We start from the raw sequence: 15792 nt of genomic DNA, 5'->3' as shown, positions 1-15792 counted from the left end.
GAGAGATTAAACATAGATCAAAAAGGAAGTTAAAGTGCCCACAAATAGATCCCAAAAGGGTGTGTAATTCCTTAAATATCTATTACGAATAGCAGCCTTTAAGAACCCTTTACCATAATTTTCTTCTGATTAGTGTCAGTCTGTCATAATTTTCTGGAATTTGCAATGATATTAGTGAAAACTGTGAAAAACTGATATACTGCAAATGCAAAACAATTTCATGACAAGGATGAAAAGGTTATTTGATTTTGTATGCTTGGACAAGATGAAAAAGCTCAGATTATACATTCTTTAAACTATAGGAGAAAGAAAACCAGTACGACTGCTCAAATGAAAAAAAAAAAAACAAGCACGAAAGGTAGCAGGAATGATGAAAGTTATAGCAGTGAACAGCAAATCACAAGTCACTTAACTCAGAAGTAGAAATTAATACTATAGTAATAACCCATGGCTGGGTGTGGTTAATGCTGGATTTACCAACAGTCGTTGTGATTTGGTCACAAAGGCGAAGCCCTATTATACAATGACATTATTTAAGCTAAGGAAGACAGACCAAAATGTTTGGATGTCATAAGGAGCTATGGGTTTTAACTGGAAGAATGCAAAAACATGCTATAGCTTGAATAAGATATGAAAGAACTCTTGTTGCACATGCAGTGAAAATATTTTCTGAAATGTGGTAAATAAAACCGAACTGTGTTATTACAGTCATTGAAATGTATTTCTTTATTCAGGAAAAAAATAGGCTATTATATCCTGACATTTACAAAATAAGCCATCCTTTGTTACACTCTCAACCTCAAGATGCACGCACTCGAGGCCCTTCTCAGTATGGAGAACATCGATGTCTGTGCTGTGACAGAAACCTGGTTCAAGGCTCCTGAGAGCACCCCAGCACTATCAGGTTTTACCTCATATCATGCCCGCCCCAAAACCCGGACAACACCAAGAAGAAAGGAGGAGGGGTATCCATATTCATCAAGGACACCCACACCTCAAGATTGGTGGCATCGCACGATGCATCGGAAACCATCCAGGTGCAGTTAACCATAGGCAAGACTGCTCTGCAAATTGTAGCATGTTACAGGCCACCCTCGCAAACTCAGGAATCTCATATGGCCTTCCTGAAAACATTGAGGGGATAAATGTATCTCCAACCACCATCATACTAGGTGACTTCAACTACCCAAATATAGACTGGGAACACTACTCAAGCCCAAACACTCTAGCCCAAAAGTTCCTGGAATTCATAAACTCAAATGCCATGGAACAACTAGTCACCATCCCCACAAGAGGAGAGAACATACTTGATCTCATCATCACAAACATGGGAGCACAATGTTCAGTGCCAGAAGTATACCCCTCACTGGTGAGATCTGATCACAAACTAATCTCGCTGGAGGTCCTCATCCCGCCCCACCGAAATGAAAAGACCACAGTAAAGAATTTCTCGAAAGCCGACTTCACACTCCTAAAGACTAGTGTGGTCTCCTTTAAGGCCCCTGAGCCAGCGGTTAACATTACTCAAACCGCAGAATCACTGACAAATGCCTTCTACCAGCACCTGCAGGGCTGCATGGATCAGGCAATCCCAAGCAAAACAAAGACTCTTTGTACCAAAGGCAAGCGTCCAGTTTGGTGGACCCCAGCCATAAACAAACTCTACAACAAAAGGAGAAAGCTACTACAAGATAGAGCAAAATCCTTAAAAGGTAAGACACCGCTGATCACTATAAGTAAAAAGCTGAGAGCTCTCATAAAATCATCCAAAGCTAATTTTGAGAGAAAAATAGCTAAGGACTCTAAAGACAACCATAAGGCATTCTTTAGCTATGTCAGAAACCTAGGAGGAAACTCCCAGATATGCTCAGAATTAGTTCATAATGATGTGAAGATTACTGATCCTACAGACATTGCCAACATACTGGCTGACAGGTTCAGTGCAAACTTCTCCCCTCCCCTAAAGGAGAGATATCTATACCAAATGATTGTAGCCCCCAAACATCTCTAACGCCCAGGTGAGAACTGCTCTCACCAAGGCAAAGAACACAGCATCCATGGGACCTGATGGTGTCCCCGGCTGTGTGCTCCATGAACTCAACGAGGAATTAAATCCACAGTTAGGACAGCTGTTTAATCTTAGTCTCGCCTCGGATCATACCCAGGGAATGGCACACAGCGACTGTGGTCCCACTCCACAAAGGCGGCGCTCCACCGACCCTGAAATTACCGCCCCATTAGCTTGACAAGCCTTATCTGCAAAGCCATGGAGAGGATCATAATGGATCTCATAAATAAATGTAAGTATTCTGGGAAAAATAAAAGCTATTAAAATGGTGCAAAGATCAATGTTTATCAGTAAACAGTGTTCTTTGCATTGATAATAGTCATTAATGTGACAGTCTTTACCTCAATGCATAGAAGCCCAAAATAATATTTTCTCAAATGTTTCACAAATTGTTATATAGTGGAAACTGTACAACTCTGATGCATTTTGTTAACTTACTTTAGTTAGCCAGATATAAGCTTTCATATGACAAAGCTTACCAAGATATTTACACAAATATGAAGAGTTATGTTTATTTGTATGTTGTGTCTTTCGGCTTAACCCAGTTAGGGGTCGCCACAGCGGAACTCCGGTCCGCTAATGTCTGGTAGTGGATTTTTACGTGCCGAGTTACCAGCCCTGACGCACAACCTTCAACGAAGGCACACCCATTCATGCATGCCTCCACACAGAAGACGCTCTAGCTGAGAAATGAACGTGACAACATCTTGCTGTGAGGCAACAACGCTACTGCAGCACCACTACCGCGGGTCATATTAATAACCCTGAATATATCTCAAGATGTGCATCTTGGAGTGTAAATATCAATGACAGTTTCCTTCAACATCAAAGGGTTTCATTTGATGCCGTTTAATAGTTTGTAAGTCACCTTGTTATAGAAATATTAAGTACATATAGAAAGTTTTCAAATGTTCATAATTAGTAGCAAATAATTAGCAATATCTCCAGTATACAGCTTACTTTAATTGCACATAGATAATGCACTTTTCATTCTTCCTTCAGGACATTCTACACTATGCCCCTCAATAACATGTAGGGCTCTCAGTTATAAAAATATGAATGCAGATACGAAAATATGAATAATAAAGGGAAAATCAGAGGTTAATTTCTCTGCTATATCTGAAATTAACAGTCTTAGTATTAGTTTGTTAAATACACCTTGCACTTTCTAATACTGCTTATAATTAATTGGTGATTCATTTAGCTAAGGAAGACAGACCAAAATGTTTGGATGTCATAACGAGCTATGGGTTTTAACTGGAAGAATGCAAAAACATGCTATAGCTTGAATAAGATATGAAAGAACTCTTGTTGCACATGCAGTGAAAATATTTTCTGAACTGTGGTAAATAAAACTGAACTGTGATATTACAGTCATTGAAATGTATTTCTTTATTTAGGAAAAAAATAGGCTATTATATCCTGACATTTACAAAATAAGCCATCCTTTGTTACACTGAAGTTAAAGGGAGTACAACAAACAAAATGCAAGTGCAGGAAAAGTAAACATTCCATTCATCATGACATGTGCTAAACATCATGGCTAAACTAATTAGTAGACAATGATAAGCCAAGCACTTGTGATACTGTACCTGGTATATTTCTGCAATGCTATTTCTTTTGGAACAGACAGTGGCAATAAGATGACTGCACAAATGACAAATAATCCAAACTTGTGATCGGTATACCAATGCTTTGGGATGCCATTTCCATCAGTCATTGCTTCATTCATGTAGAAGTAATCACACACTGCAAAGTAAACAAAGTGCCCATTATAAATACTGTAAATGTTTGGAGCCTTCTTTAAAAGTCCTATTCAGATGTGACAGAGCAGGTCACAAGTAAAATGGAGGCATAAAGGAATTAATTTGCTGTACTATAAAATGTATGGTGGTTGTGAAACATATCAGCCATAGATATAAATATTATTCTAGAAAATGGACAATTTCTGTGTGTTCACCCTAAATGGAGAGCAAACATTCTCCAGCAGAATGTTAATATACAGATAATGCATATTAAGCTGCTATGAAGCTCAGACAGAAAAAAAGCATACTGTCACCATTTATGCAAAGAAAAGTAAGAGTGTGTGTGTGAGAGTGTATGGACATGCATAGATGCTGGACAGACAGAGAGCCAGTAGCAGCACATAGCAATATCTTCCAAGTGAAACAAGCAGTCCATCAGTATACATTCACAAAAACAATAAGTATGAAACTATAATGTCTGGCATTATTGACCGACTTTGATTTGCTGATAAATCACTGAGGATTAAACAAAGAACAGAATTATGTGACAAAATCAGGGACAGTAATGAGGTTTTCGGGGAGGGTTGCAATGTCTTGCATTCTATGTTCTCCCTTTCATTTTTTTGCAATGAAACATCTGAGGCATTTTCACTTTAAGTGTATGTAACAGCTGATCATGTGTATGTTTCTATGAATATGTGAGGGAGGGAAGCTGTGCTTCTGAATGTGTATGTGCGTGTGCATTATATTAAATATTTACATAACTTATGTTCTGGATATATAAGATTTACTCCAACAACAATTGCATATGTGGCAGCAACTTTGAAACATTAGATGAAGGAACTACTTTACATTAAAAATGTAAAAAAATATATAGTAATAAAAATGAAAAGAAAACAATGTAACAGGTAGAACATTCTGTAATTGCAATACTGCCTGAACAATAATGCCCTGGGCAGGTGCTGCTTCCTCAATAAATCACACCTTGTCAGGCATTATTGTTTGCTTAATAAGATATTACACTCATACTTAGGATTCTTACATATAATAAGAATAATATGCAGACCAATTGATATATTTACAACAGTCTGCTTTAACTGTTGTACCATACATTTCCAGAATGACACATTGATTTTAAAATAATGAATATTGTCATAGGATCATAGGAGGTTACTAGGCTAATGACTCTGGGGCCCTTACAAGCCTAGCCAAGAGTTTATCCACAAAAAAGAACCTCAGTCAGCACCTGTCACCCTTGTCAGTGAGGGACAAACGTGGAACCCCTAGGACAAATTTGTGGTTTCCTATCCACTCATCAAGGTTGCACTTGAAGAGGGCCAGTGAGGTACTCTATTTGACATGTATGGGAAGTCTATTCCAGAGATGGAGCAACCTCTGGGAGACAAACCTGTCTCTCCAGAGGCTTTTGTTGATGTCACATATTAGATTTAGGTCTATTGAGCGGTTAATGCGTGAGGAGTTAGACCTACAGATTTGGAGCATCTGTAGTAGGGCAAGGTCTGATATTGCCTTGTAGGTGAGACACAGATCACCTCTCAGCAATCTGTATGATACCAAGTAGAGTGATAGTAATTTGAGCCTGTCTGCATAGGACAAGTGTTGGAGGCCATGGATTCTCTTTGTGAGGTATTTCTATGGCCTTTCCAGTTGGTGCAGGTGTTTGGAGAGGTACACACCAAACAAGGTGTTATACTCGATTATACGTCTAGTGAGGGAGGTGTACAGAGAGGTAATAACCTACTTTTTCCTGAATGCAATCCCTTTTCTTATGAGATGAACCAAGAAAAAGGCTTTTCTGACCACTGTCGCCACATGATGGTGAAATGTGAAATTGTTGTCAACCTGAGTACCCAGGTCTCTTACCACAGGTTGTATGCTTAGGGGGTTGCCATTGATGTGGTAATCAATAGGGGCCATGTTTTTGCTGAAAGATATGATAATACATTTTTTTTTTTTTTTGCATTTAACTTAAGGCCATGACTTTGGCACCAGTTATTTGTAGCTGTGAGACCATCCTGCAGTATGTTAACATCATTTAGGGAGTCAATGACAGCACCCAACTTACAGTCATCCACAAACTTGGTCAGCCACAGGACCTTTGTCTTTGCCTGGACCTCTGAGAAATAGATCCCAAATAGTAGGGGTCCCAGGACAGATCCCTGGAGAACACCACTAATGACAGGTCTACTATCGGAGGTGGTGGCACGTATTTGACCTTGTGGGGCCTATCTGTGAGCCTGTTGGTCACCCATCTGATGAGATAGGGATTAACACCATGTTGTATTAGCTTTTTAACGATGCCCGAGTGGGGGATTGTGTCAAAGACCTTGCTGATAGTCTCAAAGAAGTCAACTAGGTTCACTAGGCAAGATCTGCACCTGACAAATCTGAACTGGGTTGGGTCAAGTGCTTGGAAATTGCTTATGTCCTTGTTTATTAGATCCATAATAATATGCTCCATAGCTTTACAGATCAGACTTGTCAAGCTAATGGGGTGATAGTTTCCCAGGTCAGCAGTGGCACCACCTTTGTGCAAGAGAATGACAATGGCAGTTCTCCACTCTGCTGGAATGAAACCTGTAGTTAGGCTGTGGTTGTTGTCATTTAATTGCTTTAGCCTGGGAGCAGCATTGCCTATCAGATTTAGCTTAAGTCATTCTGAATGTAGGGGCAAAATTGCACAACTCTAGTTACAAATAAGGTCAACATCTTTGTTTTATATTTCAAAATATTTAATGCTGATAACTAAAATATTGTGCATTATAGCTCTTTAAAAACTTAGTATAATGAGAGTTGCCTTTTCTAGATTTACTTAGCTACAGCATTATATTACTGGAGATATGACTTGCATGCAGACTCTGCAGTTTGACTATTCTGCAGTTTTAAGACAAGATATTATACAAGATATTATTTAAAAAATATATTCTTTCATAATGTACACAAATATTACGAAGTCCATGTTTAGTCTAAAATAAATGAGCAGTAAATAATGATTACTATAACATGCAAAACTTGGCTAATCACGGAAGAGCATTGGTGGACTGTGCTGAATTTCTGGTACCCAAAGTTTTTAATGCCCAAACAAAACATTAAATGGCTTTTTTAATCTAAAATTGACTGACTGACTGACTTGTATCAATAAACAGGCATACAAGTCCCACTTTCTCAAAGCAGAAATGACCAGGTCCTGCACTAGTCATTCTATTTTTTCACTCAACATATGTAAGTGATAAGAGATGCACTTACAGTTATAAATATTTCCATTTTAAGCACAGTTTTGTAAAGTATGGGGATGAGAAAAATATGTTCAGCCCATCATTCACCATATCAAATTCCTTCATTTATGAAGTATCAACAAACAGTTCCCCTTCATATTTTGTTAAATAATACACAAGCTTTTTTGCTTTTGTATATCTTTGTAAAATTCAATTTTCTTAACAGATTCTATGAGCATGATTAAGAACTGGGGAAGGTTTAATGTCATGCTTACAGGAACACTAATGTAAATACAAAATTCAATCATGCAATGCTTTTTAGGGCTTATATCTTGAATCCTCTGTTTTGTTATAGTTAATATACTACTCATGATCCACAGTGAACAAATACTGAATTATGATATCAAAGTCACTGAAATTTAATTTACCTCTTTAATTTTATAATTTAGATAAACTATCACATCCTGCCATTGGAGAAAATAAGCCAGCTCTGTCATACTGAAGTTAAAACAAGTACAGCAAACAAAATGGAATGCTTGCTTTTCCTGCACTTGTATTCATCATCACACACATTAAGCATCATTGCTAAATTAATTAGTAGATAATGATAAATCAGTGTTTCCAACAATTACATATGCTGTAGCAGCTCTGAAATATTAGACAGAGGAACTATTTTACAGTAAATGATATAGAAGTATATAGTACAAAACACACACACACAATTTAACAGACAGTTCATTCACTAAGCACAATAATGTCATGGGCAGGTGCTTTCCTGAATAATACACACACTGTCAGGCATTTATTTGGTTAAACCTGATTTCTCCGTTATCTATCCTTTTACAATTTATGCTGCCATTATCTCATTTTTGACTTATTATTTGGTTCATATATTATTTTAGACATTCATTTTCTCACTTATTTAATTGCTGAAAAGTTGTTGTTGTGTCTTTCGGCTTTTCCCGGTTAGGGGTCGCCACAGCGGAACTCCGGTCCGCTAATTCTCTGCACATCCACACCCATAAGGTCAAGTCTGCTTTTCTTAAGAAGCCTATTCTTTTGCTCATCACTTCAAATTGTTCTCTCTTAACAGAATCCTGCAACTCATCAGATTCATTCCTTGGAGTCTATTCATAAAATATTTTGCACATTAGAGTTGGGATGGTACACATACCCAGTTCCTTTGTAATTCATTAAAGACAGTGCACAACAGGTGCTTGACTCATTATACATAGTATGCCCACCACATATCACACATGCTAATTATCCCTCCCCGAATGACAGGAGATAAAGATTACACCACCTGCATATAAGCTGGTCTCCGTAGGCAACTTATGGTACTTCAGCTGCATACAAAGGAGCACATCGGTGATAAAAAAACACAAAATAACACTGCTGCATGATATGAAAACTCCTACTAGCAATAGAATTCCTAGTAATGCTAGCAAACCTGTTACCTTAACCATACTCTCCCTACCCCACACAGTGATGCTACCAAGATCCTGCCAATTGAAGCTTGAACAGAGCCAGATCCCCTTGATCTGCCATTACACTTACTATTTTTAAATCACTGTAATCATGTTGGCAGACTACAGCATAACTAGGACTTATAATTTAATAAGATTTACCTTACTATGTTGCTAGGGATAACTGCACAGATATACCCTATTAAGCTGGCCTGTGGCCCTATCATGCTGCACAGTGCTTCCTCTCATCTGTAGCACAGGGATACCAGTACACAATGATGTAATACACAATGATGTAAGTATCATTTTTCTGCATTTTCTTGATTTTTTAGAGTTTCTGTGATTTAAAAAGCTTGTTTCAGCTACATATTGTACTTATTTTACTGCCGGCACTTTAACAAAGTTGTTTTTGTGTTTAAATCACCTGCTTAACTGTTGTAGGCTACACACTCAAGTGTGATAGCCATTTCTGTGCATTTAAAGTGTTTTTTGATTGTATCTGCTTTATTTTCTGAAAAAAAAATACTTGTTTTTCCCACCTTTCTAAGCTAGTATAGTCCAGTTTTCAGGTTAGTGCTGAATTCAGGGCTGTGTTATAAGTTTATGTGTTTGCCCATACCTTACTTGGATAGAAGGAAGTTTCTCTGTTCACCTGTGAGAGAAGGGAGATTTGAGCAGCCTATCTGTCCCCAGAGGAGTGGTTTCAGCCCGGAAATTAGTAGTTTATTGGCCATTTTTGGCTAATTTCTATCTCTTTCATTCCCCTGCTATAAAACCCACATTTGCAAGGGTTTTGCGCTTGTATACAGCTCAGCAAACTCCTGCCTAGTGCCCTGCAGAGTTCTACAACAACAGAGAGACAAAAGAGAGACTTTGGAGTGATTATCATTTTTCTGCATTTACTTGCTGCCTTTAACTAATTCCACCAAAAATGCAGATTTTGTAAAGTTTCTGTGATTTTAAAAAGCTTGTTTCAGCTACATATTGTACTTAGTTTACTGCCTGCACTTTAACAAAGTCATTTTTGTGTTTAAATCACCTGCTTAACTGTTGTAGGCTACACACTCAAGTGTGATAGCCATTTCTGAGCATTTAAAGTGTTTTTTGATTGTATCTGCTTTATTTTCTGAAAAAAAAATACTTGTTTTTCCCACATTTCTAAGCTAGTATAGTCCAGTTTTCAGGTTAGTGCTGAATTCAGGGCTGTGTTACAAGTTTCTGTGTTTGCCCATACCTTACTTGGATAGAAGGAAGTTTCTCTGTTCACCTGTGAGAGAGGGGAGCTTTGAGCAGCCTATCTGTCCCTAGAGGAGTGGTTTCAGCCCAGAAATTAGTAATTTATTGGCCATTTTTGGCTAATTTCTATCTCTTTCATTTCCCTGCTATAAAACCCACATTTGCAAGGGTTTTGCGCTTGTATACAGCTCAGCAAGCTCCTGCCTGGTGCCCTGCAGAGTTCTACAGCAACAGAGAGACAAAAGAGGGACTTTGGAGTGATTAATTATCATTTTTTTGCATTTTCTTGCTGCCTTTAGCTAATTCCGCCTAAAATGCAGATTTTTTTAGAGTTTCTGTGATTTAAAAAGCTTGTTTCAGCTATATATTGTACTTATTTTACTGCCTGCACTTTAACAAAGTTGTTTTTGTGTTTAAATCACCTGCTTAACTGTTGTAGGCTACACACTCAAGTGTGATAGCCATTTCTGTGCATTTAAAGTGTTTTTTTTATTGTATCTGCTTTATTTTCTGAAAAAAATATATACTTGTTTTCCCACCTTTCTAAGCTAGTATAGTCCAGTTTTCAGGTTAGTGGTGAATTCAGGGCTGTGTTACAAGTTTCTGTGTTTGCCCATACCTTACTTGGAAAGAAGGAAGTTTCTCTGTTCACCTGTGAGAGAGGGGAGCTTTGAGCAGGCCATCTGTCCCTGGAGGAGTGGTTTCAGCCCAGAAATTAGTAGTTATTGGCCATTTTGGGCTAATTTCTATCTCTTTCATTTCCCTGCTATAAAACCTGCATTTGCTCAGTTTTGCGCAATGGGCAGCGCCAGTTAGCTAGGGTATAACTATTCCTGGCTCCACAACGGGTACTCTTCAATTTTTCCCTTGGAACTAGACAAACGTTCAACTTAAGCATTCAAACCATTCACTTTTCAGTCCGGCACTTGCTCAAAACTCATAGCAAGCACTAATAAACCTCAGCACTAGACCCCCCTATACTGTAGACAAGGACAAGGCTCTCTATTCGACCTTACCAGCCAATCAGTAAAACAGTTCACTGTACCTATCCAGGCATGTCCAAAGAGCAGTTTCAGGTGTACTCTCTGGTCCAACTGGTGAATCTGGACATTTTGAGTCAATGTTACAACTGCCTCATGTACACAGACAACCCTCTCCTCCTACCACCAAACACTAATACCTGTGAGGGATGCAATTATACAGCCAAACTGGAGGCTAAGCTCTCTCAACCCAAGACTGGACCAGACAGTCAAGAGGAGAAGGGAATTACTTGCATCACACCACCAGTCTCACATAGACCTATGAAACCAGCACTGGCAAAAAACACACATAAATGCATGAAAACATACTCAGAGGCTCTAAATAAAAATCTGAAAAAGCAACAGAGACCTCCAAAGCAGACACCCAAGCAACCTCCACCCCCCCAACACAAACCATGAATCACATACTTCACAAAACCAGTCTGCCACGCAGTCACAGCCCTTAAGGCAAAATAACATGCCCAACACACTAATAATAGGTGACTCTATAGTCAGGCACACTGACATCCCCCTCACTAGGCTGAACAAGGAGAAGGTTACTGTTAGCTGCCTGTCAGGTGCCAGGATCCACCACATAACACAAGCACTCAGATCACTCCAGAACAAGTACAGATACGACTCTGTCATTGTTCATGTTGGTGTCAGTGACCTGAGCCGTATCTCCTTGGACTACATGGAAGAGCTCTCTGATCATGTAGCCCAGGCCGGTATGACTCTGACCTTGAGTAACATTCTGCCCTCACCAAGAATGATACCATGGTATAAAGAAAAATATATAATTTTCAGCAATTGCCTAAGCTTCTGGTGTCATTCAAAGGGGGTCCAGTGTCTGTCAGCCTGGGATGACATGCTCGACAAGCTACGCTGCTTCACTAGAGATGGTTTGCACTTGTCACCCTTAGGCTTTCTAATACTGGCCAAGGCTCTTGCCACCCCCATAGTGCCTTTTTTAGGCAAGGTTCAAAAGACAAACCCACCGCTGTAAATAGCACAAGTGACAAAAAACTGAGGGTAATGCTACTCAATGCCAGAAGTCTAAACCTCAAAATGCACACACTCCAGGCACTCCTCAGTATGGAGAAAATTGATATATGTGCAGTAACAGAAACCTGGTTTAAGGCTGCAGAGAGCACCCCAGCAGTACCAGGCTAGAACTCACACCATACATTTTGGCCACAAAACCCGGACTGAAAAACAAAAGGCAGGGGCATATCCATATTCATCAAGGATACCCACACCTCCAGGTTAGTGGCACAGCATGATGCTTCAGAGATCACCCACGTGCAACTAACATCAGGCAAAACTGCAATTCAAATTGTAGCTTGCTACAGATCACCCACGATGTCCCAAGACCCCCATTCTGCATTTCTAGAAACACTAGGAAACATAAAGGTCCTACCAACCACCCTGATATTGGGTGATTTCAATTACCCAAACATTAACTGGAAGAACTACTCAAGTACTAACTCCCTTGCCCAACATTTCTTTGAATTTATAAACTCAAACACCCTGGATCAACTGGTCAACACCACCACCAGAGGTAACAACATATTGGACCTGGTCATCACCAACATGGGTCAACCCCTTGCTGGTTAGATATGACCATAAACTAATCACTCTGGATATCCACATTCCGCCCCCACTCCCGGTCAAAGAAACCACTGCAAAAAACTTTTCAAAAGCAAACTTCACGGTACTTAAGACCGAGGTGGAAAGTTTCAAAGCTCCCATGCTAAAGGATAACGCTGCCCAAGCTGCAAAATCCTTTACTAATGCACTCTACGGGCACCTACAAGAATATATGGATTGTGCTATCCCAACCAAAACCAAAAGTCACTCCTCCAAGGAAAGGAAACCAGTCTGGTGGACCCCTGCCACAAACAAGCTATACAATAGAAGGAGGAAACTAGTACAGAAAAGAGTAAAATCCCAAGAAGGGAAGACATCCCTGATCAGTATCAGCAAGAAACTATGATCCCTCATAAAATCATCCAAGGCTAGCTTCGAAAGAAAAATTGCCAAGGACTCCAATGATAACCACAAGGCATTCTTTAACTATGTCAAGAATCTAAGTGGCAATTGTCAGATCTGCTCGGAGTTACTGCAGAATGGCACAAAATACACTGAACCAACCGATATCGCCAACATCCTGGCAGACAGGTTCAGTGCAAACTTCACCCCCCTCTCACCCCCAAAAGGGCCCATAATCATATCAGATGAATGTAGTGCCCCTGAAATCACAGACACTCAGGTTAAAACAGCCCTCTCCAAAGCCAAAAACGCAGTATCAATGGGACCGGATGGTGTCCCAGACTGGGTCCTACATGAGCTCAAAGATGAACTAATCCCTCACCTAAACACACTGTTCAAACTCAGCCTCTCCACAGGCTATGTGCCCATAGAGTGGCGCACAGCAATGGTTATTCCACTCCACAAAGGTGGAGTCACAACAGACCTTGGGAACTATCACCCAATAAGCCTGACTAGCTTGGTTTGCAAGGCTATGGAGCGCATCATCATGGATCTCATTAACAGAGACATTGGGAACCTCCAAACACTGGACCCTACCCAGTTCAGCTTTGTTAAGGGCAGATCATGCCTCCTAAACCTGGTTAACTTCTTTGAGACAGTTACCAAGGCTATAGATGAGGGAAAGGTGGTCCACACAGCCTACCTTGACCTAGCAAAGGCCTTCGACACCATTCTCCATTCTGGTATAGACAAGCTCACCAGCCTGAACATAAACCCCTACATCACGAGATGGGTTGCCAACTGGCTCATGGACAGAGCCCACATGGTAAGAGTTGTGGGAGCTAGGTCTGACTCTAAACCGGTTACAAGTGGTGTTCCCCTGGGCTCAGTCCTAGAACTCCTCCTGTTCGGAATATACATTTCAGAAGTACAGGCAAGCACATGAGGTCTACGGCTGACCAAGTTCACAGATGACTGCAAACTAGGGGCTATAACTGACTCTCTGGCTGACAAAGACATCCTCCAAAAGGATCTCACTGAGACTGATACCTGGTGTCAAAACCATGGCCTGAAGCTAAATGCCAAAAAGTGCATAGTCATCCCCTTTGGAAAAAACAAAGTACCCACAAACTACCACATAGGTGGTAGCCCCCTAAAGACTGAAGACTTAATAAGGGATCTGGGGAACCAAGTAGATAGTAATCTCTCCTTTGATAATCACATTGCCAAAGTGTTTAGAAAATCCTTCTATGTGGCCCACTTTAAAATGGTTTGCATCCAGATCAAAAGAGGTCATTATGCCCCTCTATGCATCACTCATCAGACCCATCATAGAGTACAATGCCCCATTTGGGATGTACCTTACAAGACACCTGCAACAGCTAGAAAGACCACAGAAGTACTTCACCAAGAGGATCACAGGCCTCAAACAGATGCCCTATGCAGTTCGATTGAAGAAACTCCAGCTGTACTGGGTTGCATACCGCCTACTCAGAGTTGATCTATGCCTGACATACAAGGCCATGTCCAACCCAGAATTGATGGTCATGCGCCACCTAAAGAAAATCATATCCCCTCGAGCCACACTTTCTAGGGATCTAAACCTCATCACAACAATAAATAGAACATGTTGGAGGGACAGATTCCTGTCCCAGAGACTTCCCATGCTTTGGAACAAGATTCCAATCTACATTAGGCAGAGCTCCTTGCTAACACTCTTCAAGAGAAACCTTGACAAGTGGATGGATAACAGAAAATTTAACCCGGGGATCACTTCAATGGCTCTGCTGGATAGAAGCACAGGGAACTAATCTAAGGGGGCGATGAAAGCCAACACATTCCTGCTAGGCTTATAAATGCCTTTGAGTAGATAGCCTAGTACCTACCTATGAACACTCACTTGTGCTATTCAAGAACACTGTTAGATGCACTACATACTGCTATTAAATAACAAGATTAATGTCTGTGAACCAAACACAGCAAGTAAGATGCATGTAATGTATCAGCACACTAGCTTTCTGAACACCAGGGTCAGATCTAGTCTTCTGCTTAGTAATTCATACGTCTAAAGTTACTGTATGATCTTGGACTCTTGTAAAGAGCAAATATTTAACAAAAGGTCAGTCTTTCTTGGCTGACATTAATTTACAATTTTCTCTCTAAAATGCTATAAGTCTGCCTTTTCGTGCATCAGGAAAGATAAATAATTACCTTTATGGTTTCTTCCCCAGCACAATACAGGAATGTAGAATATGGAATATTTCACATTTTTCACCAAATTTACATGCAGTGAGGAATACATTAAACTTCTGGTCTTAAGTCTTTTATTTTTCTGCCAAATTTCCTTGTAATTATATTCATGGTGGAAGGAGTTTAGACATATTTTCAATTAAAATTCTCTAGGTCCAAACAGTCTTAAAAGCAAACATATTTATTCACTTCCATACATGTATTTCTTCAGTTTGGGCAGATTTCTCCACTCTGACACCACTTTATGTTAACAGGTTTATTAAATTAGCACACAGATACAATACCTGTCATATATTCAGTATGAAGCCTAAATTTCTGTAGAAGCAAGATCACATGCATATAACTGAAGTTCATTAACTCAGTCTCTGCACGGAACTTTATCAAACAAGTAGTCTACAGCTGTTTACCAAAACTAAATTTGATAAAAAAAAAAAAAAGGAAAAGAAAAAGAAACATATCGTTTTCACCATATCTTCTGGTATCAGAAAAGCGAAACTAAAAATCCAAGTTGACCCTTGATGTGGGGTGTGTTAATGTCTAAAAATTTCCCTATAATTTCAGCAAATCCTGTTTTATCATGTCTGAATAAAAATAATCATGCTTACCTACATGTATCATTCCCTTAGAAGACCCCATTTCAGCATCTTGGCCAGAATCTTTTTATTTTCTAGGTACATAGATGGTAACAGTGAGAAATGAAAAAAAAAAGACCCTGTGCCTCTCTACTTTACAGAGCAGAGATAAAACATTCATGATCCAGAAATGCTGATCATCTAAGAA

General features: G+C 39.7%; 1 protein-coding gene across 1 annotated transcript in view; it reads right to left on the bottom strand.

Moving 5' to 3' along the window:
- LOC122810357 (putative sodium-coupled neutral amino acid transporter 8) overlaps window positions 1–15792 on the bottom strand; it is a 572913-nt gene that overhangs the window by 338790 nt on the left and 218331 nt on the right. Inside the window, exon 3 of the mRNA XM_044081938.1 lies at window positions 3661–3817. Coding sequence (XP_043937873.1) covers window positions 3661–3817 — 157 coding nt within the window. The remainder of the gene's footprint in view (window positions 1–3660; window positions 3818–15792) is intronic.

The sequence above is a fragment of the Protopterus annectens genome, chromosome 8.part1 (assembly GCF_019279795.1).
Source record: "Protopterus annectens isolate FY-2018-M chromosome 8.part1, PAN1.0, whole genome shotgun sequence".
Taxonomy (NCBI): domain Eukaryota; kingdom Metazoa; phylum Chordata; order Ceratodontiformes; family Protopteridae; genus Protopterus; species Protopterus annectens.
This window is presented reverse-complemented; position numbering and strand designations above follow the sequence as displayed.